General features: G+C 46.1%; 1 protein-coding gene across 1 annotated transcript in view; it reads right to left on the bottom strand.

Moving 5' to 3' along the window:
• The window catches only part of SLC39A8 (solute carrier family 39 member 8), a 42,914-nt gene extending 16,748 nt beyond the window's left edge, over positions 1-26,166 (bottom strand). Inside the window, exons 1-2 of the mRNA XM_065405367.1 lie at positions 25,915-26,166; positions 7,919-8,087 (exon numbers count right to left, since the gene is read on the bottom strand). Of these exons, the coding sequence (XP_065261439.1) occupies positions 7,919-8,087; positions 25,915-26,166 (421 nt within the window). The remainder of the gene's footprint in view (positions 1-7,918; positions 8,088-25,914) is intronic.
• Between the last annotated feature and the right edge of the window lie 367 nt (positions 26,167-26,533).

Here is a 26,533-nt window from a genome sequence, read left to right as displayed (position 1 = left end):
AAGAGGCAACATTTTCCAAGTACACAAAAAAGCCTGTCCTCAGACTCTGACAAGTAGAAAATCCAATATAACTTTGACTAAATATTTACATTTACCTCTGCCCTTGGTCACGGTAGGAGAAAAAATGATTTGGTTATTTCAATAATGCCACTATTTTATGTAAATATTTTGTTGATTTGAATTATTCTTTGCTCCAGCTTTGTGTGTGTTTATTATTATTTATATTATGGAAGCATCTAGAAGACCTGATCAGGGCCCCATTGTGCTAGTCGTAGTACGGAAAATATCACAAAGATAGTCACAGCCTCACAGTGCTCACAATCTAGGGGTATGTCTACACTACGAGAGTAGTTCGATTTCACTTAAATCGAATATGTGGAATCGATATTGCAAAGTCGAACGTGTGTGTCCACACTAAGGACAGTAATTCGACTTTGTGAGTCCACACTAACGGGGAAAGCGTCGACATTGGAAGCGGTGCACTGTGGGCAGCTATCCCACAGTTCCCGCAGTCCCCGCTGCCCATTGGAATTCCGGGTCGAGCCGCCAATGCCTTCTGGGTAAAAAAATGTGTCGAGGGTGCTTTTGGGTAACTGTCGTCATCCGTCCGTCACTCCCGCCCTCCCTCCCTGAAAGCGCCGGCGGGAAATCAGTTCGCGCACTTTTCTGGTCAGTGACAGCGCGGACGCCATAGCACTGCGAGCATGGAGCCCGCTGCGACCATCGCTGCAGTTGTGGCCGTTGTCAATGCCTCGCAGCTTATCATCCACCTTTCCCAGAGGCAGATGCAGATAAATCAGGCGAGGAGGCTACGGCACCGCGGTGAGGGCCTGAAGTCTGAGAGTAGCACAGACCTGTCTGAAAGCACGGGACCCAGCGCCGAGGACATCACGGTGGCAATGGGTCATGTGGATGTTGTGGAACGGCGATTCTGGGCCCGGGAAACAAGCACGGACTGGTGGGACCGCATAGTGCTGCAGGTCTGGGATGAATCCCAGTGGCTGCGAAACTTTCACATGCGGAAGGGGACTTTCCTTGAACTTTGTGAGTTGCTGTCCCCTGCCCTGAAGCACAAGGACACCCGGATGCGAGCAGCCCTGAGTGTCCAGAAGCGAGTGGCCATAGCCCTCTGGAAGCTTGCAATGCCAGACAGCTACCGGTCAGTCGCGAACCACTTTGGCGTGGGCAAATCTACCGTGGGGGTTGTTGTGATGCAAGTAGCCAACGCAATCGTTGAGGTACTGCTCTCAAAGGTAGTGACCCTGGGAAACGCGCAGGCCATCATGGATGGCTTCACCGCGATGGGATTCCCAAACTGCGGTGGGGCTATAGATGGAACTCACATCCCTATCCTGGGACTGGACCACCAGGCCAGCCAGTACATCAACCGAAAGGGCTACTTTTCAATGGTGCTGCAAGCACTGGTGGACCATAGGGGACGTTTTACCAACATCAACGTCGGATGGCCGGGCAAGGTTCATGACGCTCGCGTTTTCAGGAACTCTGGTCTGTTTAGACGGCTGCAGGAAGGTATTTACTTCCCGGACCACAAAATAACTCTTGGGGATGTGGAGATGCCTATAGTCATCCTCGGGGACCCAGCCTACCCGCTAATGCCCTGGCTCATGAAGCCCTATACTGGCGCCCTGGACAGTGAAAAAGAACTCTTCAACTACCGGCTGAGCAAGTGCAGAATGGTGGTGGAGTGTGCTTTTGGACGTCTCAAGGGGAGATGGAGAAGCTTACTGACTCGCTATGATCTCAGCGAAACCAATATCCCCATTGTTATAGCAGCTTGCTGTGTGCTCCACAATCTCTGTGAGAGCAAGGGGGAGACCTTTATGGCAGGGTGGGAGGTTGAGGCAAATAGCCTGGCTTCTGATTACGCCCAGCCAGACAGCCGGGCGATTAGAAGAGCCCAGCGGGACGCGCTGTGCATCCGAGAGGCTTTGAAAGCTAGGTTCCTGAGTGATCAAGGTAACCTGTGACTTTTAAGTTTGTGTAGAGAGAAGCTGAACCTGCCCCCGTTTCTTTACCCAGTTAATGTTGACTATCCTCTCCAGTTACATACCCCCTTCACCCCCTTCCAAAAAAATAAAATCACTTCTATTTTGTTAATGAACACCGTTGTCTTTATTACTGTTTTCGCGGGAATGTTTTAAACCTGGGACGCAGACTGTGGTGGGGAGCGGGTGTAGTGTAGTGATGCAAATGACGCTTCTAAACTCCAGGAATGACAGGCTCTGCAGTGGTGGACTGGTTGTTGCAACGGAGCCTGTCCAATTACCAACCCCCTTCCCACCCTTCAGACAGACTCTCCTCCAAAAGAACATGATGGAAACAGTAATTAACAGAAACGTATTTTTTAGCAACTACACATGAAACTGGGGGGTGAAACTTGGACGGGGGCTTGTGTGAGGCGGGAAGGAAGGGACTTGTCAAATTTTGGGGAATGAGAGCCTTCTAGTACTAGAGCAGTCTGCAGGGGTGGAGTGAGAGTTTTCACGGACTCTGCCGCCCCTCCTTCTTTGGACTTTGGGTGAGGGGGGGTATGGGACTTGGTGGCGGGGGAGGGCGGTTACAGATAGACTGCAGCGGGGCTCTGTCCTCCTGCCTCCGTTCCTGCAGAACATCCACAAGGCGCCGGAGCGTGTCTGTTTGCTCCCACATTAGTCCAAGCAGCGTTTGAGTCGCCTGCTGGTCTTCCTGCCGCCACCTCTCCTCCCGTTCCATGTGTGATCGGTGCATTTTGGACAAGTTCTCCCTCCACTGGGTCTGCTGTGCTGCCTGGGCTCGGGAGCAGCCCATAAGTTCCGAGAACATGTCTTCCCGTGTCCTCTTCTTCCTACGCCTAATCTGTGCTAGCCTCTGGGAGTGTGATGCCAGGCTGGGTTGTGAGACAGTCGCAGCTGTGGCTGTGGGAATGGGAAAAAGGGAGTGAATTCCTCAGAAAGATAAATGTAGTTGTGAACAAAGAACATAGTCTTTCTCTGTGAACAAGACCATGCACAGCACCTATCACATGCGCACTCAGGACAAGGTCGAATTTTCGGCCCTCGCATTCAGTGCCTGGGGTCTTGCACTGCAGATCTGAGAAGCGGGGCAGGACACCGGAATTTGTGTAGCAGGCAGACATGGTAAGCCGTAGACTTGTGGCTGCTTAAAACTTTAATAGTAGCAATGGCCTCCTTTCACATTGAAAGCAATGCCAGTCCCTGCTGCCAGCAATCCGGCAAGCATGAACTCTGCCCCTGTCCCACCCCCTCACGGCTGTCCCAGGGAAAGATCCCTGTATGCCGCCCCTCTCCCGCCTCCACCGCGTGGCTGTAAACCGGCGGTTACAGTTCTGTAAAGGAACGGGCAAGCAGTCCCAATACTAACATTCCCCTACCTAATTCAAAGCAGGTCACCATGAGCGACATCACCCTCATGAGGATCTCAGACAGTGATAAAGAAAGAATGCTTCGGGAAAGCCTGCAAAGACCAGGGCCGTATGCCGCCATGCTCTGCAGGGCAATGATCCCGGAGTACTTGATTGTCTCCTGGCGCGGAAACGTTTCATACCACGGAGGACCCAATAAGGCCGCTCTCCCCAGGAACCTGATGCAAAGGCTTTCCAATTACCTCCAGGAGAGCTTCGTCGAGATGTCCCAGGAGGATTTCTGCTCTATCCCCGGACATATAGACCGCATTTTACTGTAGCTGCACTGGCAGGGACTAAACAGTAGAGCGGCTTGGGCAGAACAATCATGCAAAACCGGACATTGTTAGATTTTTTTTGAATAGTTGCACTGCCCAGGACTGAAACGTTAAGCGCCTAGGGCAAACTAATCATGAGAAACCCATTGTTGTTATTGTTAATATTCCTGTTCTGTTAAAAATAAATGTTTAGATGTTTGAAACACTTACTGGCTGATCCTTCCCCTGATTCTGTGTCCGGGTTAACGGCTGGGGACGGTTGGTAGGGGATCTCTGTAAGGGTGATGAAGAGATCCTGGCTGTCGGGGAAATCAGCGTTGTAAGCGCTGTCGACTGCCTCGTCCTCCTCATCTCCTTCCTCATCTTCCCCGTCCACTAACATGTCCGAGGAACCGGCCGTGGACAATATCCCATCCTCCGAGTCCACGGTCAGTGGTGGGGTAGTGGTGGCGGCCGCACCTAGGATGGAATGCAGTGCCTCGTAGAAACGGGATGTCTGGGGCTGGGATCCGGAGCGTCCGTTTGCCTCTTTCGTCTTCTGGTAGCCTTGTCTCAGCTCCTTGATTTTCACGCGGCACTGCGTTGCATCCCGGCTGTATCCTCTCTCTGCCATGGCTTTAGAGATCTTCTCGTAGATCTTTGCATTCCGTCTTTTGGAGCGCAGCTCGGAAAGCACGGACTCATCGCCCCACACAGCGATCAGATCCAAGACTTCCCAATCAGTCCATGCTGGGGCCCTCTTTCTATTAGATTGCACGGCCATCTCTGCTGGAGAGCTCTGCATCGTTGCCAGTGCTGCTGAGCTCGCCACGATGTCCAAACAGGAAATGAGATTCAAACTGCCCAGACAGGAAAAGGAATTCAAATTTTCCCGGGGCTTTTCCTGTGTGGCTGGTCAGAGCATCCGAGCTCGGACTGCTGTCCAGAGCGTCAACAGAGTGGTGCACTGTGGGATAGCGCCCGGAGCTATTACCGTCGATTTCCATCCACACCTAGCCTAATTCGACATGGCCAAGTCGAATTTAGCGCTACTCCCCTCGTTGGGGAGGAGTACAGAATTCGAATTTAAGAGACCTCTATGTCGAACTAAATAGCCTCGTGGTGTGGACGGGTGCAGGGTTAATTCGATGTAACGGCGCTAAATTAGACATAAACGCCTAGTATAGACCAGGCCTAGGATTATAAGATGCAATGGGTTTACTTTTTAAGTAAGTGTTAAAAAAATTATTATCCTTTCCATATGAAAAATTAAACTTGTTTTGTTAATTGCATTATAACTAAGACGAAAAGTCATGGTAAATGGAGATTATGGATTTAATGAAGTCCTAAGCAGCATTAGTCAATGTTCATTTTATTTATTTTCTTTTATAGCACCCCTACAAAGCACCTGTAATTCAGAATTACATATATTTAATAGTATATATTAACAACATTAATAAATACTGTTATGGGCCTATTGATAAACACTATCATTGGCCTGATCCAGCATTACTTGCACGCTCAGAACTCCCATTGAGCTCACTGGTTGTTTTGGGTATGCAAGGAATGCCAGAACAGACTTGATATGGGGTTTACAAAAGAACAGCTGGAAAAAAAAAAAATAACTGATGAATTTCAGGAAAGCCAAAATGCAGAATTTTGTGCAAAAGGTAATGAAAATCTCAAAATGTGTACAATTCTGCAAAAGTAAATGTTCTTTCTAAAGCAATTAGTTTTCGGTGTAGACAGATTAGAAGAGGTTAAGTGGGCACAAAAATATCCCATTGCATTATTGTTCACTATTTCATGCAGTAAGAAAAATAAATGAAAAGAGTAAGATGAAAGTTAGCAACAGAACCCAAAGGAACACTGTCAGCGTGAGCCATTGGTATAAAAAAAAAAATAGCAAAGTAATCAAATATATTCCCACAGGTAGAAAGAAGAGACTGAAATCTAGCAAATGCTTATGGAAAAGTCTTTTTGAATTCTCCCACCATTAAATTTGCAAGTTCTACTGCAAATCTGCACAGATGTTCCTGCCATGTTTTAGTAGACAGCATTGAATAATAGCAGCTTTTAAGATGGCGAGCCACAGCAGTCTGAATGGCCAGAATTGAACTCGTATGGTTAGTTCACATGATTTTAAGAAGAGAAGTAAAGGGAAGGTTCTCCCTTAAAGGGCCACTCAAATGGAAACGTCTCATAAAATGGGCAGCATTCTATTGGGTCAGAGTAATGGATGTTACACCCAATGGCAACAGTTGTGGTAAGCCAATAACAAAAGTTACAAAATAAGAAATATAACAAAAACAAAAAAGTTGGGGCTCTTCTACTCATTCTTTTAAAACCTAGAAACAAACAGTGACAGCAATAAGATCCATATACCAGGGTTAGCTAAAGCATGACTCAGGGGCCAAATGAAACTCCCATTGTTATAGGTCTCTCATAACTGACCTCAGGTTTAGTATGGAGGCATGGCACACGGAATCTGCTGGCCTCAGCATGCAATGCTCCATCTTGAACCAAGACGACCAGCATGCATGTTAGGACATGCAGTTTCCTACCCTAAGGCTGCAATCCATTCTACCTCATATAAATTAGGACCAGATTTGGGACTCCTGGCAAGTTGTCAGTGTGGACCTCATCTAAGCAAAGTATGGACACTTTGTAAACTCTTTCTAACTTGGGTGCCTACGTCGGCACTTAAGCACCAGAATAAGTGGCCTGATTTTCAGAGGTCACAAGGGTAACGGGAATTGTGGGTGATCAGCACCACTGAAAAATAGAGAATTCATTTAGGTGCTTTCATATGGATTTAGGCATGCAACTTTAAAAGGATTGACCTTTGTTGGTTTGGCTTTTGTTTCAACTCACAAGCAATCTGAGCCAAAGAAAGAAACTAACAATGAGCTCTGTGGTTAACAGCATACCTGCTTCTGCCTTGGACTCATAAATTATGATGATTTGATTGGGAAAACCTCCTCATTCTAAATTCTGTTTATTAAATAGCTACTAATGCCATCAAAATTACCATCAGCAGTGATACTAGTGTTCAGCACAGCACAAAAGCCTACAAGAACAACAAATTACTGCATAGCACTACACATTATTTTGCACTAACATCATGGTAACGCCTAGGACTAGTTGTAAGTTCATTGGCTGCTTAAGAGAAGATGGAATTTTCTTCCATAGAAGTGCAACACAGGCGCTGCCACAGAAACTATTGTGAAAATGTTCTGGCTTCTCTCTCTCAATCAGTGTTGGTTATTTTTAAGAGATGGAAAGTGTGCTAGGTGCCTCACAAAACAGGATATAGGCTCTTACCCTGAAGACCTTACAGTCTGAATACAACAATGAGGGTTATCAACAGACACAAAAGGAGGAGGAAGGGAAGAGGAAAGATAAGGATAACACTAAGATCACACCCTTACTAGGTAAGACATTTACACATCTCGGCCTCAATTCTGCAGACACAGATGTTCTGCTTTTCAAAGCTAATGCACACCCAGAGCTCCTGCTCACTCATTTGGAGTTGCAGGTGCTCAGCCCTTTTTAAAGAGAGGCCATTAAGTATTCTGGAAACATCACATTGATTTTGCTATGTCAGGATCAGAGGCCACAGTTGATTCCATTATGATAGCTGGTTTTGCACTTATTTCCTTCCCCCTTACATTTCTATGTATTATAATTATTAATTTCAGAATCAGAAAAAGAGGGATTTAAGAACAGGCTTGAGGAGACATTCCATGCACAGTGGGCAGCATGGAAGAAGGCACAAAAGCAGGAATAGGAAAGGGACAGATACAGAAAATTTCCCTGGGAAGGATACCCACTGACTCCCCTAAAATAGCTTTGTTTCCCTGACCCCTATCTGCAAATGACAATTCAAATATCGACTCCTGTAAATCTTAATGGGAGCTGCCCATCTAAAATGCAACACATTTTAATATTCACCCTGTAAAGTAGGATTTCTCCCTGCAGTCACCAAGGCCATCTTCTGCTTCAGAGAGTTATTATCAGTGAAGCGGCTCTTATGCTTTAGTGCATAAGCCACTCTCTAACAGAGATGATTAGGAAGAAGAAACTTCCCTCTATGTGCAGGCTATTTCATAATTGCCTACAGGAGGGTTTCTTGCAGTTTCCTCTGAAAGTATCCATAAATTAAGCGGAAACAAATGGACACAATTCATCTCAGCAAATCCTACTCCTGTTCCATTATGAATGAAAGAATATTAGCTACCTTCTGAAGGAGTCGGTTTAGATTTGTTCTTGTGCTTTGATGAACTATCACAAGGGTGAAAAATCAGCTGTTGTAAGACAGCCGGACATATTGCAGAGAAGCTGGAATTTGTTATCTGGCTGTTGTTTGGAAAACCATGAAGTGAAAAGATGTCCTCACCAGACATGCACTGAAAAAAAATGAATAAAGATGATTAAGATGACATGAAATTAAGAGGTGACAGATGACAAATAAATGCTACACTAAAAACATTAGTGTTATGCAGTGAAATACAGGGCGGGATTTTCCAAGTAGCATACTTTGCACATTCCTAATTTGTGCATGAAAACACACGCTGTGACACTTGGGACCACAATTCACATTATAAATCAATGGAACTTGTTTCTAATTCACCTAGGTGCTTTTGAAAATCTTGACGTCTGTGTATTTATGACCAGTTAGCTCATAGCTTAAAATAACATTGAAAATACTGGCTCACAGTATATAAAACTAGTCTAACAACTAAATAATTAAATCTAAAAATATTTAGGATACCATTAAAATCTCAATGACAACATATCAACAAATGATAGTTACTTCAGCAACTGTTATTCACGTAAATAAATATTTCAATCACATGCTGTTTTATTTGTTTCGATAAACTTGAATTAGACTGTCCTAAGTGGTCCTACTGTATGTTGTATCCAATGTTTTTTATCCATTTCATAGCACTGACTGTTAAAGTAAATGTATTCTGATTTGTTCTGTAAGAAAAAAAAATTCCATTAAGACAGGTACCTCTTGCTCATTAGCCCCTTAGCTTAGGACAAGCCAGTAGCTCCTGTGCTAGCATGCATATATTTTGCTTTAGTATGTCAAGCCATGAATTCTTTTCAACATACAGCTAATAGACAGAAATCTTGATTTAAGTTGCACAGATGTGTAATGAATTGTTTGACAGTACACAAATAATTTATAATCCCTTTTTATTCACACATTTTTCTATAATGACCAATATGGGAAGTAGTTCTTCACTTGAGTATACACATGAAACAAAAACTTTTCACATACCAAGGACAAGTCGTGAGACAACAGGTGAAGTCAAGTGTTCTTTCCATACAAGCTTTGAATAATAGTCAACCTAGAATGTCTCAGTGTTGGGGCTTAGGGGCATTTTAGGAAATATATATTAAGGGTCATTCCTTTGCTCCTGTCAAATAATTTTGTTTAATTCTCTGCTCAAACCACAACAACTACAGAATGAAATAATGAGTCTTCAGGTTAACATGGCATTGCTAGAATAACTTAAGATAATGGGCCAGATTTTCTGCTGGGGTAAATTGGAGCTGATCCTAATCATTTACTTCAGTAATGCTGCATTCATTTACACTTGCAAGGCATTTGGCCAATAGTATTCAAAAGGTGAAAGACTTGTACACACAACTGGAATGTGACTATTTCTGATTAAACTTGCAGCAATGAAACCCTCAGACCCAATTCAGTCCTGGTGAAAGTCTCATACTTCAGCAGAAGTACATCCACAATATTTTTGCCCATCACACCTAATAACCCAGTTAAGGAAAGCATCCTTACTGAGGACAGCACTTAAGCACAAATCTTATTGAAGTCACTGAGGCTGAAGCACAATCTTAAACAAATGCTTTAAGTGTTCTCCTTAATGGGATGGGGGGCGGGGGGGGAGGTGACTTAAGGACATGCGTAAGAACTTTCTTGAATTGGGGCCTAAAATTAGTCTTCTAAAATGACTTTCTGCCAATGCATTTAACAGACTGTATTTTAAGAAAGTAAAACAAAGTTTGCTGGTTGTGCAGACATTATTATAACATAAATCAATCAAGTATTGCCCCATGGAAAAAAATAAACTAAACACAAACTGTACTTAAAACTATTCATAGTTTTAATCATAATTATGTCAGGGAATTAGCCTTGGAAACAAGTTTGTCAGGTTTGACTGGGTTGTTGTAGGACAGCAAGTTTTCTTCTCAGTCAGTGTTAACATCCTAGTTCCCATGATTATAATAACCACAATTCAGTGACATTAAAGAGTTCTGCCTTAGCATTTTAATGCCTGGTGTTACTTTTGATGTTCTCACTCATCTCAATGGAATTATTGTACATGATCAGACAATATTGTATGTGGTCATTCACAGTACATCTACACAGCCCACAGCAGCGAGTCTCAGAGCTTAGGTCAACAGACTTGGGCTCCTGCTCCAGTGCTAAAAACATCTGGGTAGATGTTGCAGTTTGGGCTTTGAAACCCATCTCCATCCTCAGGCTTCAGAGCACACATTCCAGCCCGAGCCTGAACGTCCATACAACTGTTTGTACTGCTGTAGCATGATCCCAAGTCTATAAAACCAGGCTTGCTGTTTAGATGTCCCCTATGGTTCAATCTTTTTAGAGTGAATCTCTCTATTGTGTAGTCTGCACTGGTTCCATGTTTCTAGTGTGCACTCCGCAGGCTAAAAGAGTGCAAAATATATGACAGGTATCTACAACGTGGCAGAGAGAGGAGAGTTTCGGTGTAAAGTGTAGTGGTTCTCAAACTATGGTCTACGCCCACCAATGGACTACAAAGCCCTTTCTGGAGGTCTGCAGCATGGAGCATTTGGAGAACCAAGCAGGAGAGCACTCGGGTTTGGGAGAGTAGGTTCCATTAAGAGGAACACAGAACTAAAATGATGGATAACCACTGGCTTGAAGTATTATAGTGATCTCCACAGAAAGCACATCATGTCATGTTACTTAGAACAGCAAGACTGAAACAGGTGAATCTTTCTAGCTCTACAAACTGCTTTAAGGTCATCCTTATAGTAATAGTGAAACTAAACTACTTAATATCCATTATGAGGTCATGAATTTTACCAGGAAGTTTCCCTAACGAAATGAAAGCTTTCAGATTTCCCTTCAAGGGAAAGTTGCTAATTGAAGCATACTGTTTTTGTCACAGTGACACAGTACCTAGGGACATTATTAAGGAGATGCTGTAAATAGGAAGGATTAAATTTTTGGTAAACATCGATTTCACCACATACGCAAAAACAGATTTAAAAATGTCCATTGATCATTGAAATTTATAGATAAGCAACATTTTTCTTATTGCTTAAGAACTCAAAGTTTGATGCAAGAATATTTACTTTGTGTATTTTGACATGATGTTGACAATTTGTATTTTATCAGTTATAAAGCTCTAACTTTTTGAATTTCAACATCTACTGTCATTTAATTATTATTGTCTCACCCTCCTCCACAATTTCCCACAACAATGAAAATTTAAATTGATAAAAATGGAAAAAAATGCTTTAAAATTAAACATTGATATTATCTGTTGAAATCATAAAAAAAAAAAGTCAAGTTCTGCCAAGCCTCATTATAAGTTAGTAAGATTAAGGCTTGGAACTCTGGTTACATGTGATTAAAAAAAAGCAAACAATGCCTTTGGCCAGTGGCTAATTTAAATGCAAGGGGGAGACATAAGTAGGAGAGTTTTTATTTGTTTTTTTAAAGAGAGAAACAAATACGCAGTATAGTTGCTCATGATTGCTCTATCCCCATCCATCCTGTTTGGTGCCCTATGCATCCACTTCATTCTTGTCAATAATTCCTACAGACATCAATGATCTAACACAACTTATACGAGTTCATTTACATAATAAAAAAGGATTAAACCTTTTGGAAACCTTGAAATGGGACCACCCTTATTTGCACACTGCGAGACTCCAGATTTGTCTTGGGTGGATAAATATGCTGAGACAACCAAGTCATTGCATAAATGTAAGCTGTTGAATTTTGTATGAGTAACATCCTTGAAAACAGATTTCTAAAAAAAAAAAAAAAAAAAAAGGGTACTTTAGTCTAGTGCTAGGAGCATGGGACTGAGTCAGGACACCAGAGTTCTTGATTCTGCCATTGATTTGCTCCAAGGGCTTGGGTAAGATCTCCGTATAAGTGCAAAGTATTATTATTTATTACTGTAGAACCTCAGAATTATGAACATCAGAGTTACAAACTGACCAGTCAACCACACACCTCATTTGGAACCAGAAGTACGCAATCAGACAGTAGCAGAGACAAAACAAAAAAGCAAATACAGTACTGTACTATGTTAAATGTAAACTATTAAAAAAATAAAGCATTTTTCTTCTGCATAGTAAAGTTTCAAAGCTGTATTAAGTCAATGTTCACTTGTAAACTTTTGAAAGAACAACCATAACATTTTGTTCAGAGTTACAAACATTTCAGAGTTACAAGCAACGTCCATTCCCAAGGTGTTCGTAACTCTGAGGTTCTATTGTAATTAGAAATAATTCAAGCAGGGACATCATAAATAAAATGCAATAATTTTGAAAACATGAAAGAATTTATCAAGGATTCCAAATGCTTCTTGCTGAGCAAATGTCTCAGCCCTAGTGATATTCTGTAAGTCATTAAAAAGATGTCGTAGCCTTATCAATGGACTGAAGATATCTCTCCACTAGTGAAAATAACAACGATGTAACTCCCAAACTCTTAAATCTTGGTGATGGGATCAAAAGAATACCATTTAAAGAAATTGTCAGACGGGGGTGCTTGTACACCCAGCACCTCTGAAAATCAAGTTCTCTTAAACTGAGCAGCCAAGAGCAGGGACTGAAATGAGAGTTACAGCTGAGCTAACAATCAAAACTTCCATTCTTCAGGAAATTCTGATATTTTGAAATTTTGTTTCCGTCCCGAATAGGGATTAAAAAGTCAATATATTTACATTTTTCACAAGACAGAAAGTTCCAAATCAACTTTTTTTAAATGTTGAAACATAATGACATTCCTGAAGCAAAGTGTTTTGTTGAGGTTTGTTGAACCAAAGCAAAAATGTTTCTTTTCAACTCAGTTCAACATTAAAATTCACTTAAATGGAAAATTACTAACCTACTCTTATTAAAGTCTCAGTGTGTGTATTCTTTAGGGCATATGTCTCTTCGAGGATGACCCTTCCCTGACTTTCCCACATACCCACTTTGAAATTAAAGCAGTTCCTTCTGGGCAGCTATAAAGTACTGTGAGCAGGAAGCCTACACCTGTGTATTAAACTTGAATAAACATGTTCCTGTTTTACCTAATCCTGGAACTGTAACGTGTCTGTTTTTCTGCTAACAGAAAGAGACATCTTTGAGGGGGAGAAATGGCCTAAGCATCTAGCCTTTTTGATTGCAAAGAAAACATTTCAAATGCAGTGTTGGCTTTCTGAATCTGCTGTCAGACAGGCTGAAACAACAGCTCTAAAGAGAACTGCCCCCATTCACTTCCATAAGCTGTTAGCTCTGAAGACTAATAACTGAACATCCCCAGGGGCACCACTTAGGGGGTTGGGGGGGCTTCTCCCCTTTGCCCCCCGAGTTTCATACAGGAAGTTTGCTCCTGGCACACATCCTACCCCCAGATGAAGCTCTTAACTGCAGCACAGCCTGAGTGTGGAATGTGAGTTCTGCAGAGGAGAGGCACTGCTCCCAGCTTATGCCCCTGGGGCAGGGAGTCAGTATTTTGTTTCTAAACAGAGGCAGGATGATTAAGATAAGAAAGGGATGGTAATTAAAATAAGGATCTGGATGTCCTTAGATGAGCCTGGAAAACAGGAATCCCTCTGTGGGGGTGGGCGGGGGATTGAAGACAGAATGTAGGGGACTCCGAACAAGTACAGCCAAGGTTACATTCAGAAAAGAGGGAGATGTGAAAGGGATAAGTGAAAAGAAGGAGCCAAAACCAAGGGAAGGGATAGTATGTAGCCCCATCACTGTTGCATCTGACTGCCTCAATATGTTTAATCTATTTCTCCTCACAGCCCCTCAGTGAGATAGAGCAGTGCTGTTATCCCCATTGTACAGATGGGGCACTGAGGCAGAGAGAGACTAAGGGCTGGATTTTGAAAGGTATTCAGGCACCTAGTGAGATTTTTCAAAAGCGCTTAGAAGGTTAGGTGCTTTGTAAACTCCACTAGCTGCATTTTGGGTGCCTAAAAACCTTTGAAACTCTGTCCCTAAGGCACTGGCCTGAGGCAATACAGGAAGTCCCTGGTGTCTGAAGGCTATCTCACTGCTGCATGTGGCAAAAAAGGAGGAGTCTGATAGATGGAGCAAAACCAAGAAGGCCAGTTCTCTGAGACTCCAGCAAATGGTCCCAGGAGATTGGGAAGGAGCTTGTAATTGACAGCATGAAAAGCAGCACAGAGGTCGGGAAGGATAAAAAGAGAGAATGAGAGATCACTTCACTCCCAAGGGGTGGCAGGTTCTACCCCATGCTGGGTTATAGAGCAATGGCTGCTGTGCAATTTTACATTGTAACTGAAAAACATTTTGTTTTGTCTTTTTTTCCTGAGTTTGAAAATAGGAAGGAATGAGAAAGTGTTGTATGAGTATCAGTTGTGTTTATGCCTCAAATTCTGAAGAGTTTCAGCTGTATCCAGGCCAATTTCAGAACAAAGAAAAGAAATTGCATCCACAGAATCCATAAAGTTGACTATTATTATCATGATTTGTATTACTCACTGGGCACTATCTCTATGCTCAACACTGTTCAAAATATGCCAGAAAATGTAGTCCCTGAGCCAATGCATATAAAATGTGTAGCCCTGGATAAGACGGCTCAGATATTTAAGTATGAAATATATAGTTATTGAGGGATAGCTCAGTGGTTTGAGCATTGGCCTGCTAAACCCAGGATTGGGAGTTCAATCCTTGTGGGGGCCATTTAGGGAACTAGGATTGAAAAAAAAAGTCTGGGGATTTGCCCTGCTTTGAGCAGGGGGTTGGACTAGATGATCTCCTGAGGTCCCTTCCAACCCTGATATTCTATGATTCTATGCGTGGACGCGCTGATGGCAATAGAAGTTTTACTTGACTAAAGACTGGAAGATTTGATCCTCCAACCCTTTTTCAAGAGCTCCTATGCCTCTTTCTTTTTCTTTCCTGCTTGCAGTGGCCCTGATATACCTCAGAAGACTCAATTTTTTTTCCTCAACTTTAAAATGTGGAATTTTCTTGGTGTTTGGTTTTAAATATTCTCCTGTGAGAACTGCAACTCTCAATCACTATAGTGTTGTGTTTAAGAGCCTTCTGGAAAGTAACTAGCCTTTAAACACAAGTGGGCAGTGTTGCCAACTCTCATGATTTTGTCATGAGTCTCATGATAATTAGTTTTCCTTAAAGCCCCAGCTCTTAGAGTCAAGTGGATATGTGACTATTTCAGCCTTCATTCTTTTAAAAAAAAAAAAAAAAAGTTTCTAGTCCTTGTGGCTGCGGCGAAAGCTTCAAAATGTGACCCCAGTGCACCCTAAAGGCTCAAAAAGCAGAAGGCAAATAAAAATAATACCAAGTCTCTTATTTTTACATAATCTCATGATTTTTGGTAAGCCTGACTCAAGATTTTTGAACATTTTGGGTTGGCAATACTGTGAAAGTGACTTGAAAGTCAGTTTCTAGTCCGTTATTTGTAGGGTTACCATACATCCGGTTTTTCCTGGACACATCTGGCTTTTTGGTAATCAAACCCCCGTCCGGGGGGAATTGCGAAAAAGCCGAACATGTCCGGGAAAAATACCGGCTGGGCACTTCCCCTCCCGGGCTCTAGCTGCTCTGCTCCTCCCCTGACTCTTCGGCTTAAGAGCCGAGCTGCCCGAGCGCTCCGGCTTCGGGCAGCCCCCTTGCCTCCGGACCCTGCGCCGCCGGCCGGGCACTTCCCCTCCCGGGCTCCAGCTGCTCTGCTCCGGCGGCACAGGGTCCGGAGGCAAGGGGGCTGCCCGAAGCCGGTAGCGCTCGGACAGCTCGGCTCTTAAACAGAGCCGAAGAGTCAAGGGAGGAGCAGAGCAGCTGGCGCCCGGGAGGGGAAGTGCCCGGCCGGGGGCGCAGGGTCTGGAGGCATGGGGGCTGCCCGAAGCCCGAGCGCTACCGGCTTCACGGTTTGCCAGGCAGCCTCCAGACCTTGCACCCCCGGCTGGGCGCTTCCCCTCCCGGGCTCCAGCTGCGCTGGGGAAGCACTGGCCGGGGGCGCAGGATCTGGAGGCTGCCCGGCAAACCGTGAAGCCGGTAGCGCTCGGGCAGCCCTTTTCGCGTGGCTGGGAGGGAGGAGGGGGAGTTAGGGTGGGGACTTCGGGGAAGGGGCGGAGTTGGGGCGGGGAAGGGGTGGGAAAGGGGCGGGGCCAGGGCCCGTGGAGTGTCCTCTTTTTTTATTTTTTAAATATGGTAACCCTAATTATTTGTAGTATGGCAACAGCCCTAGAGCCCCAGCTAGGTGCAGTATAAACTCATGGGGCCTTGCCTTGGTAGGATGTTTGCAAAAGTTAAATGATCTATTCCAAGCTTGGTGAACTGCAAAAAGTAAGTAGCCTAAATGACAGAAAGTAATCTGGATTTTTCTACAATTGTTATATTCAAAAGCAAGAATATAGGTTTAAAATTTTAAACCTAACTAATGTCCCTTAAGTAACTTGACACAAGATGTCAGAACATGCTAGTATTAGAGCTGAATGGGTCTAATATTTAAATGTTTTCTTTATATAGGAATTAGACACCGTGCTCCTGTCAGCTAATATCTAAGGTCCTCCCCCCCGATAATAAAACTAGAGTTTTCAGGTGCATAAGTAGCCCTGGAATCATGGTTAAAGTTGCCCTCCCTACCAAAATCTGAATCGGCCCCCCTGAACGTCCCATGTTTCAGGGACCTGGTTATGAACCATGAAAATTCAAGAGGAAAAACCCCTAATGTTTGTACACAAAATGAAGTTGGTATGCTTCTACAGAGGCTCTCCTTACATCATGATCTTATATCTTAATAAGTTAAAAGTAAGATGGCATCTAACCACATTCTATCATTCATGCCAGTAAAAAAAAAAAAAAAAAAAAAAAATAAGTCTAATATTAGGTGGATATTTCCAAAAGGATTTAAAAAACAAAACAAAAAAACAGTTGCTACATTTCTGACTAACAGCATTTCATAACATATTAACAGCAACTTTCACCTTTCTCTCTCTGCTCCTCTCCCTCCACAAAGATTGGTTCTTACACCTTTGTTATGTTTGGTGTGCATCTCCTATGTAAATCACTAAGCTGAGTCAGTGTTTTAGCAGTAGTAATAAGTGGTAGTACCATCACTTGTGGTAGCACCGGGCTTTACAGATGTTCTCACTTGAAATGCTAACTTCAGCTGTCAACCCAAATGAATGCTGAACAGAGAAATGGGTAGTGCACTAGGGGCTGCAAAGGACGCATGTACTACATGGCCATCTGATATCCTTTTTAACTTCGCCTAAGATTTGGGATAGAAGAAACACACAAAGGCAAATTAACATTTTTCCCCAGCAACTAACTTAGGGATAAATTGAGTTTTCTCCTCCATAGGTGAAGTGTTTTCCCCAGACAGTGGAACCAGCCTAGTTCCCATGCAAAAAGGAGAATTGGATGCTGGAGTGGGGTGTGACAAAGACATGCCAAGATATGCCCAGGCATGTCCTGGAAGTATATTACATCTGTGTCCAACCATCTCCTTGATATTTCACCACAGAGGGTCACGTTTGGTCTCTATCAAAAGCTAAAAACGTAGCTGAGCATCATGGTAAGTATGGGTTTCCAGAACTGGAGGAGGTAAAACTTGTCACTTGAAGTGGTGTTGGTCTCAGCCCTGACTCACTCAACACTGAAAACAGCTGACATCTGTCAGTTCAGCCAGCACTGTGTTTACAGTCCGAAGTAGTTGCAGACTTGAGTGATGACAAACACAAATGTCAAGGACTGTATAAGAGAAAGGAAGAGTGCACAAGTGTCATCCATTACAGAGGCAACAGTCTGCCAGCAGGAGTGTCTCATGAAAAGTGGATCCCAGCTCTCTGGACTGGACAAGTGCTGTAAGGACTAACCTTTGGGTGAAAAATACCTTACTAGACAGTGAAGTAAGTTGTTAATAAGCATAGCCTCTAGGTTGCCTTTTATATTTGTCTTATATCTGCAACCTGGTGTTTCCAATCCTTTTACTTGCTTTTATTTAATCTTTAATTCAAGCTTAGTTGAATAAACTTCAATTTGGTTTTACTATAGACATCTAAGGAGAGCATTGCTCTGAGGTGATGGTGGTAAATTGGGGCACACGTCTCCTACAGAGGCTGTGGATTGAGTAAATTGCAGGTGTAGAGAAGACAAGGGATTCAGTACTCAGATTCCTATATTCTAAGGCCAGAGCCTGTGATCATCTAGTCTGACCTCCTACATAACACACTATATGCTTAAGTGGAACACAGTGGGGTGTGTAAATTGCTGGCCTGCAGAGGGGAAGAGCCCATCAGTGCCCACATTCACCAAGGCCTGAGACATACAGAAAACATGAACCGTAAGATGCAGGATGCAACTGCATATCTAAGTTGTATGCATGCTGCCCCTCCCTACACTGCCAAGATAACCTGAAGGGATGGTCAGAAGGCTGAGGCAACAGGCATCGTTCTGCCTTAGAGGATACAGATGTTCACCCTGGCTATATCTTACAGGAAGCAAAAGTTTACAAGTAAAGACAGACTACAAAAATTAGGTTTTAGTGTTACCACCCCTGCCCCCCCCCCAAAATTAGATGAGTTCATATCCAGCTTCCTTTTAATCCAAACCACTGAAATTTGAGTGAATCCGAATAGTAGGTTCCTATTGTGGCCCATCTCTAGTTAGAAACTACTTGTTCCTAAAGAAACCTGACATTATTATTTAAAGACTTTGAACATATCATATTGTTACAATCTTCAAATGCTTCATCTGGTTTTACTATGTTCTTTTTCTTTATAAAACATTTAGCTATGATAGAGTCAATCTATAAAACCAGACCCAGCATTTGAAATACAATTCTCACATCTACTGATTTTCCCACCTGTAATTTTAAGGGATGATGTTACCAAGTTTTCTTCGCCCACTGTCCAACTTCTTTGCATTGCAAGCACTCTTGTTAATACAAAGCAGTGGTCACCAACTGGTAGTTCGCAATCGACTGCTCGATCCTGGAGCCTCTGACAGTTGATCGCGATCTCTGGGCACTAGAAGTCTGGTGGTGCAGCAGGGCTAAGGTAGGCTCCCTGCCTGCCCTGGCCCCGCGCCACTCCAGGAAGCGACCAACGTGTCCCTGAGGCAGAGTCGCCGCCACGCGCTGCTCCTGCCTGCAAGTACTGCCCCCGCAGCTCCCATTGGCCGGGAACGGGGAACTGCAGCCAATGGGAGTTTCAGGGGCAGTGCCTGAAGAGAGGGGCAGTGCGCAGAGTCACATGCCCCCCCTCCAGGGGCCACAGGCAGGGCCGGCCTTAGCAAGAGCGGGGCCCGATTCCTGGGGGCGGGGCTTGCTGTTGGCAAGCCCCGCCCCCAGGAATCGGGCCCCGCTCCGGCCGGGGTCGCGGGGTTTGGGTCTGGGCCGGGGCCGGGGGTGCTTGGCCGGCACCGCTCAGCCAGGGCCGGGCCAGAGTCGCTCGGCCGGGGATGGGGACAGCGCCCCGGGGCCCGAGCCAGAGCCGCCGGGGCTGGAGCCGCTCGGGCCAGGGGTGCTCAGCCGGGGCCGGAGCCGCAGGGCTGGGCCGGGGGTGCTTGGGCGGAACCGGGGCTGGTGCCCTGGGACCCAAGCCGGGCCGGAGCCAGAGCCACTCGCCGCTCGGGCCGGGGCTGGGGGTGCTCGGCCGGGGCCAGACTGGGCCGCGCCACGCCTCCCTGGAGCCCTCCTCGCGCCCCCCCCTGGCCCCAGCTTACCTGCTGCTGCCCGCCTGCCCCTGCTTCTTTTCAGACTTCCCGCAAACATCTGATTCGCGGGAAGCAGGGGAGGGGGAGGAGCAGGGGGGCAGAGCGTTCAGGGGAGGGGAGGATGAGGAAGTGAGCTGGGGGCGGGGTGGACAGCTGCGGGGCCCTCTTAGGCGCGGGGCCCAATTCAGCCAAATCGGCTGAATTGGCCTAAAGCTGGCCCTGGCCACAGGGGCATGATAGCCGCTTCCAGGAGCGGCATGGGGCCAGGGCAGGCAGAGAGCCTGTCTTAGCCCCGCTGTGCTGCTGACCAGGAGCCACCTGAGGTAAGTGCCAGCCGGAGCCCGCACCTCTCCTGCACCCCAACCCCCAGCCCCCTCCCAGAGCCAGCACCCTGAACCCCCTCCTGCACCCCAACTCCCTGCCCCAGCCCTGAGCCCCCTCCTGGAGCCAGCACCTCATACCCCCTCCTGCACCTCAACACTCTGTCCCAGCTGGGAGCCCCCCTCCTGCACCCAAACTCCCTCCCAGAGCTTGCACCCCTCACCCCCCCTTCACCCCAATCCCCTGCCCCACCCTGGTGAAAGTGAGTGAGGGTGGGAGAGAGTGAGCTACAGAGGGAGGGGGGATGGAGTGAGCAGGGCGGGGCCTCGGGGAAGGGGCAGGGTAATTTGGGTTGCACTTAAATTCAAGAAGTGATCTTGTGCGTAAAAAGGCTGGAGACCACTGCTATAAAGGCTTGTAAAGAGAGCCTTATTTTAGTCCTCCAACACTTATATCTGAACAATCATATTACTATGAACCTTACGAGATAAGATTAGGTGTGGTTTAATTTTGTTATAGTGTAAAAGATAGTTGCACGTGTACTTTGTATGTTATACTGAAAATGTTATTTTGTATTAATATCTAAAGATCAGTCAAATGAAAAAATAAAAGAGTCACCTTGTTACCACCTGCCTCCAGCATGAGGGAATCTTGCCTGTACTAGCTGAGTGTTAACTCCGTAACAGGAGCAGCCTGTGACCCATTCAAATCACTCTCCTCTGGGCGATACCAGTCCCGTCTGTGCGTTGCAGATTGACAACAGATGTAACCCAGCTTTCAAGTCCCTTTAATGTGTCTTCTTGTGGCATCCAACCCCTGATCACTGGATATGCATTGGAAATACCCACATAATGTGTTCCCAAAGGAACAGTGTGTCTCAGTTTACCCATTTCACCATAAACCGCTATCAGGGCCAGCTTTTGGGGTGGGCCGTACAGGCCCCAGCCCATGGCGGCCCACCCAAGGGGGCGTCATGCGCAGGGTTTGGATTCCCACCTGACCTGCTGCCAAGAGGTAGGTTGACCAGATGAGAGGAAGAAAATATCGGGACACGGGGGGGACCGCGGGTGGAGCAAAAAAAAAAAAAAAAAACCACACCACCACACTTAAAAATTGGGACGGTCCCGATTTTATCAGGACGTCTGGTCACCCTACCGAGAGGCCAGCTGGGCTGATGGAGGCAGCAAGGCAGACAGGAGAGCAGCAGCGTGGGGCAGGGGAAGAGACAGCTAGCCATCGGAGCCAGGTGACTCCTCCACCCTGCTCCACGTGTGCAACCAATGCTGTTCCTGTCCCCCACCCCACCCTCCCTTCATCCCTGGCCACTCCACACTGGGAGTGTCCTCCTGTCTGCTCTGTGGAGGGAGCCATGGGGCTTATGGTGGGGTGTCCCTCTCCTCCCACCCATGTACCTGATTTCCACTAAGCTGGGGTTACAGCACAGGGGGAAATCTGTGTGTGCAGCTGCCTCTCTGGGTCCGAGAACTGCTAGTGTCTGAACAAGCCTAGTTCAGGCTCCTGACCCTGAGTGCTTTCTTAAGGAGACAGCACACTCACTCACTCAGGCACAGACACACTCCCCTCAACACAACACACGGTCACACACTCCCCTCAACATGCACACACACCCCTTCACAGTCCCCCCAACACACACCAGGGCTCCCTGCAGCCAGGTCACTTCCCCACCTGGGCTGTGCTGAGGCATCAGCAGCTGCTGCTCTCCTGCCCTCCCCTTACACAGCCCGCAGGGAAAGTGACCTGGCTGCAGGAAGCCCGGACATCGCTCCTTACTCCCCCCCTCACAGCCCCCTAGGGCTTCACGGGGGGCAGAGGAGCAGCAGTCCAGTGGGGGAGCAAGCAGCAATGCCAGCTGCTTTATGCATCCAGGTCAGTTTCCCAACGTGGGTCCAGGAGGGGGATGAAAGGGTTAGGGGCACAGTGCAGGGGTTAGGGGCTCAGGAGGGAGGTGCAAGAGGTAGGAGTGAAGGGGGCACAGTACAGGGGGCAGGTGTTGGGGTGCACGGGTATGCACTGTGCAGGGGTTGGGGCACAGGAGGGGGCAGGTGTTGGGGTGAGGAGGCATGCAAGTGCAGGGGTTGGGGCACAGGAGGGAGGTGCAGGGGGTAGGAGTGAAGGGGTACAGGGATTGGGGCATAGGAGGGGAGTGCAGGTGTTGGGGTGCAGAAGGGGGCAGAGGTTGAGAGTGAAAGGGGTGTAGGGATTCGGGGTACAGCAGGAGGAGCAGGCATTAGGGGCAAAGGGGGCACAGTGCAGGGGTTAGGGGGGAAGACAGGGTGGAGAGCCTGGGGAGCCCATGGAGGACCAGGGGCAAAGGGGGGGTGCCACACCCACGGAGGCTAGGGGCACCAAAATGCAAGTTCGCCCAGGGTGCCATTTCCCCTAAGGCCGGCTCAGAGCTCCTGTATTATGCACAGCACTTGAGTTCAATTATAAAACAAAAAGAAATTCATTTAAGACAGAATAGAGATTCAAATAAAAGCCAGCGAGAGAGATGGGAACAAATGATTACATATAAAACAACCACATGCATTCTAAAGTCTAAATTTCACTCACAAGTTATCCTCCTATCTAAAAGGGTTTCTCACCCAAACTTCTCTTCACTGTTTTCAACCAAGCCTGGCTGAGATCCCTTTTTCCTGAAGCGGATTTGCTGTCCTTTACTCCCTAGGAGAAAGATGCCAGGGTGTCTTTGCACCCCTAAATATACAAGAACAGACCTCTGATGTTCACCTCAAGATAGGGTTCCCCTCTGTTTACCTCTTCCTATTAATTTCACACTCAGGTCTCATCAGCTCTTTGTTAGCATTTTACTTAGAATGCTAATAGACTTCTATTAGAGAGACAAGCTGCATGAGGTAATAACTTTTATTGGACCAATTTCTTTTGGTGAGAGAGACTTTTCAAACCACACAGAGTTTTTCTTCAGGTCTGAAAAATATGGTCTCTCACCAAGAAGTTGGTCCAATAAAAGATATTCTCACCTACCTGTCTCTTTAACATCCTGGAACCCAGGTGGCGACAACTACACTGCATACAATAAACTCCTACTGTATGACATACAATGCACTATCACCCCCCTTAGAGATAAGTGTCTCCCATCCCCTGTCTGGAAGAGTTTGACTCAAGACTAGGTACCTTTGAGTGCCTGTTTTTTAATGACAGGCAGAGTGTGTGTGTGTGTGTGTGTGTGTGTGTGTGTGTGTGTGTGTGTGTGTGTGTGTGTGTGTGTGTGTGTGTGTGTGTGTGTGTGTGTGTAAGAAGAATGTGTGGAGTTGTGTGTTTATATATAATAAATAAAAACAACTCCTCTCACATTCTCCATAGACATCTCACAATGGTTATTATGTCTAATGTGACACAGGCTTTCAATAGAGACGTTACATAACATTATTTTCGCGAACCCAGGGGATACCTCTATACCCCAGCAACCTCTGCGAGTTGCCATCCCGTGGTTCTTCAGTCATACATGCAATCAGCACACTTTGTACAAATGCCTGAGTTGTCAAGCATAAGTACATATTTGTGAGGACACCTGACAACAGGCTTCTGTAGACTGGTGTGAGACAACAACTGAATGCACATATACTGAGGGGGTCTATTGGATTGGAAAAACTGTAATACAAAGAACAGATACTGCTAACTGCTCAACAGACTAATAAATACACTCCAAAGTATGTCCAGAATTTTCTCATCTAAATCAAATACAGAACCCAACCTATGCAACATGGCTTCCTCTCACTAAAACGGACTTGCACCAAACAGAAGGTAGAAGCAGCATTAGTCTTTCCAGCTAAGCTTTGACTTATGATAGATGTGCAGGAGTGCAGATATTTTAAAAAGGGACAACACAAATTTTTCCCCTAGTACCCTGTGCCTGCGGAGGAAAAGGCTGGAGGAATGGGGAATCCAGTCATTTCTTTTCTTTTTTAAAGAAAAGCATTTTCACAACCATAACCAAAACTGCAGACTTCCATTTAGTGCACTTAACTGGAAACATTCACACTTTCTTCCTTTAAAAATATACCAAGCATACTGGTACAGTGTTCACCTTGTGAAATTTGAAATAGGTTGGGAGAAGTGAAGACCTTGGGCCCAATTCTATCCCTCTTACGATGAGTACTACCTTGTTTTCAGTTAGGCTAATTGCAGAGTAAGCATCTACTCAACATGAGTACGGATGGCAGAACTGCAGCCTTTATAAGGAGATATGGGAAGTATACACCCTGGGGCTTTTTTAATTTTTATTTTTACACACACACACACTTAACTCAGTCAGGTACATACAATAAGCAAAAGATCTGCTCTTCAGAAGTATACTTATAAGTCATCCCTGGCAGGGATGGCTCAACTGTATCCAGAGAGGGGTTATACAGTAAAGTTATTGTAACCCAACCTTCAAATTGGTGGCAGTTTTATAACAAGGGGTTCTTGCCAGCCCTCAAGATTCCCCTTCACCACCTCAATTAAACATACTATTCTGAGATATTAACCATGAAAGTTTATAGAAAACTGAAACTAAGGTGACTTTAAAGGCAATACTGAGTCTAAGGAGGAAGAGATCTGAGTTGTGTATAGCTGGACTTAGAGGGGAAAAAAGTTATTTTCCTAGACCACCACATATATCCCTATGGCATCTTGCCAGAATATTAACAGATTTATTATCTGATGTAAACAAAAGTTCCACACTGTAAGAAGAAAAGATATGACGAATTCTGAAAAAGGATCTCTATACAGTGGATCTTTTAAAATCAAGTAATTTCCCCCGCACACACAGGACAACTTCACTGTAGGCCAAATCCTAAGGTTCTGCTTACTCAGTTTGGTAGGATTTGACCCTAAAAACGCCCATTGACTTTTGTCTGTAGCACGGCTGCTATTATCCAGGAAACTTTCCTGCTTCAGGACCGAGTAAGCAATCTCAGGATTTGATCCTATATACAGAATATCACAACTTGCACACAAAAATTCACCGGTAATAGTCATGGTTTCCGTCCTTCACTATAAACAGTTTCACTTTAATCTGGTTCCACTGTATGAATAACTTTTGTAAGTACACTGCATGAAGTAAGTGTCCAATATTGCAACAGACCTTTGGTCTGTCTACCCCCCACACCTGGGCAGAGGATATAACCAGACACAATGTCGTGGGAAAATACAGCTGCAATGAGCTTCAGACAAATAAAACTTAATGTCACTTACTATGGAAGAACTTGTGGCAATTAGTTTGAAAGATGTAGCTATACAGGTTGATTTTAAGGGTCTGTTTTTATTAGCTTATTACAAAAATTAAAAAGAAAAGTAAAATATTTTCCAAATTAAATGGATCCTTTTGGATGGCATCTTATGCACACCTGTGATATGGAACATGTACACATTTGGGATACTTTTCCATTAATTGCTCACAAAGCACTTTATAAACCATCTAGATATTTACATCAATATTTCCACCTCTCTATATTTACATCTGTATCTTACCCTAACTCACCTGTCTTTCAGCACTTAGCTAGAAGTACCATTTGCCACGCATGGTTAAAACTTTCCTGCCTTGAATTCCCCTAGCAAGAAGAACTGCACCGTTATGCGGATCACAGAACCGAGATTTTGATGTGGTTTTATTTTATTTCCACCTAACCTGCCTATATGTACCTGCAATGGCAAAGAAATAAAATGGGTGGGAGATCAGCCGCGGGCGTCAGCGGCCCCATCAGCGTGAATTCTCACGGGGCCTGTTTCAGGTCTCCCCCATCACCGTGGTGCCTAGGCTCCCCCTGAAGCAAACCTGAGCTCTCCGCAGCGCCTGCGACTAGGCTGAACTTGGAGAGCAGCGATGGGAGGGAGGGTTTGCTCCTGCCCGGCTGTGCCAGGGGGTCGCAGGCGGAGAAGCCCTGCCAGGGGAAGTTCCGCTGGCGCGGCGCTGGCGCGCAGTACCTCGTTGTGGTGCAGGTGGTGCTGTCCCGGCAGCGCCGCCCCCTGCCCCCGCGCGGCTCCCAGCGTCTGCAGCAGGTGAGTGAGCTGGGCGGCCGAGAGGCTGCGGTTCTCCCCGAACAGGCTCAGCACGTCCTCGGCGAAGCCCCCCGCTGCCGCGGGACCGCCCAGCTGCGGGGCCCGCGCACCCGCGGCCAGCGGGCTGAATGCCGCGGCAGCTGCCAGCGCTAGGGCCGCCACCGCCACCCGGGGCATCTCGGCGCCGCCTGGCGCTCCTCCAGCCGCCGGCACCGAGCGCGGGGAGCTGCTCGGCGCTGGCCCCCGGGCTCCGCGCCGCTTCCCACGCGCTCCGTCCCGGCTCTGCTCCCGCAGCTTCCCCACGCTCGCCAACACCCTCGCGGCGTCTCTCTCAGGCCCGGCGGGAGGCGGGTAGGGGCCGGCTGCAGCCTCCGCGCCGCGGGAAGGAAGAAGCGATGCTGCAGCCCAGCAACGCCTCGGCGCGCCTGATAAGAGAGCACAAGAGACGGGGCGATAAGGCAGCGCGGAGCCCAGGGCAGCCTGCGCGTAGTTCCCCGCGGGCACCCCCCGTGCGGTGTTTTTCGCCCCAAGGAGCCAGACCCAG

The sequence above is a fragment of the Emys orbicularis genome, chromosome 5, assembly GCF_028017835.1.
Source record: "Emys orbicularis isolate rEmyOrb1 chromosome 5, rEmyOrb1.hap1, whole genome shotgun sequence".
Lineage (NCBI taxonomy): Eukaryota > Metazoa > Chordata > Testudines > Emydidae > Emys > Emys orbicularis.
The sequence above is the reverse complement of the archived record's forward strand: the minus strand, read 5'-3'. Positions and strand labels throughout refer to the sequence as shown.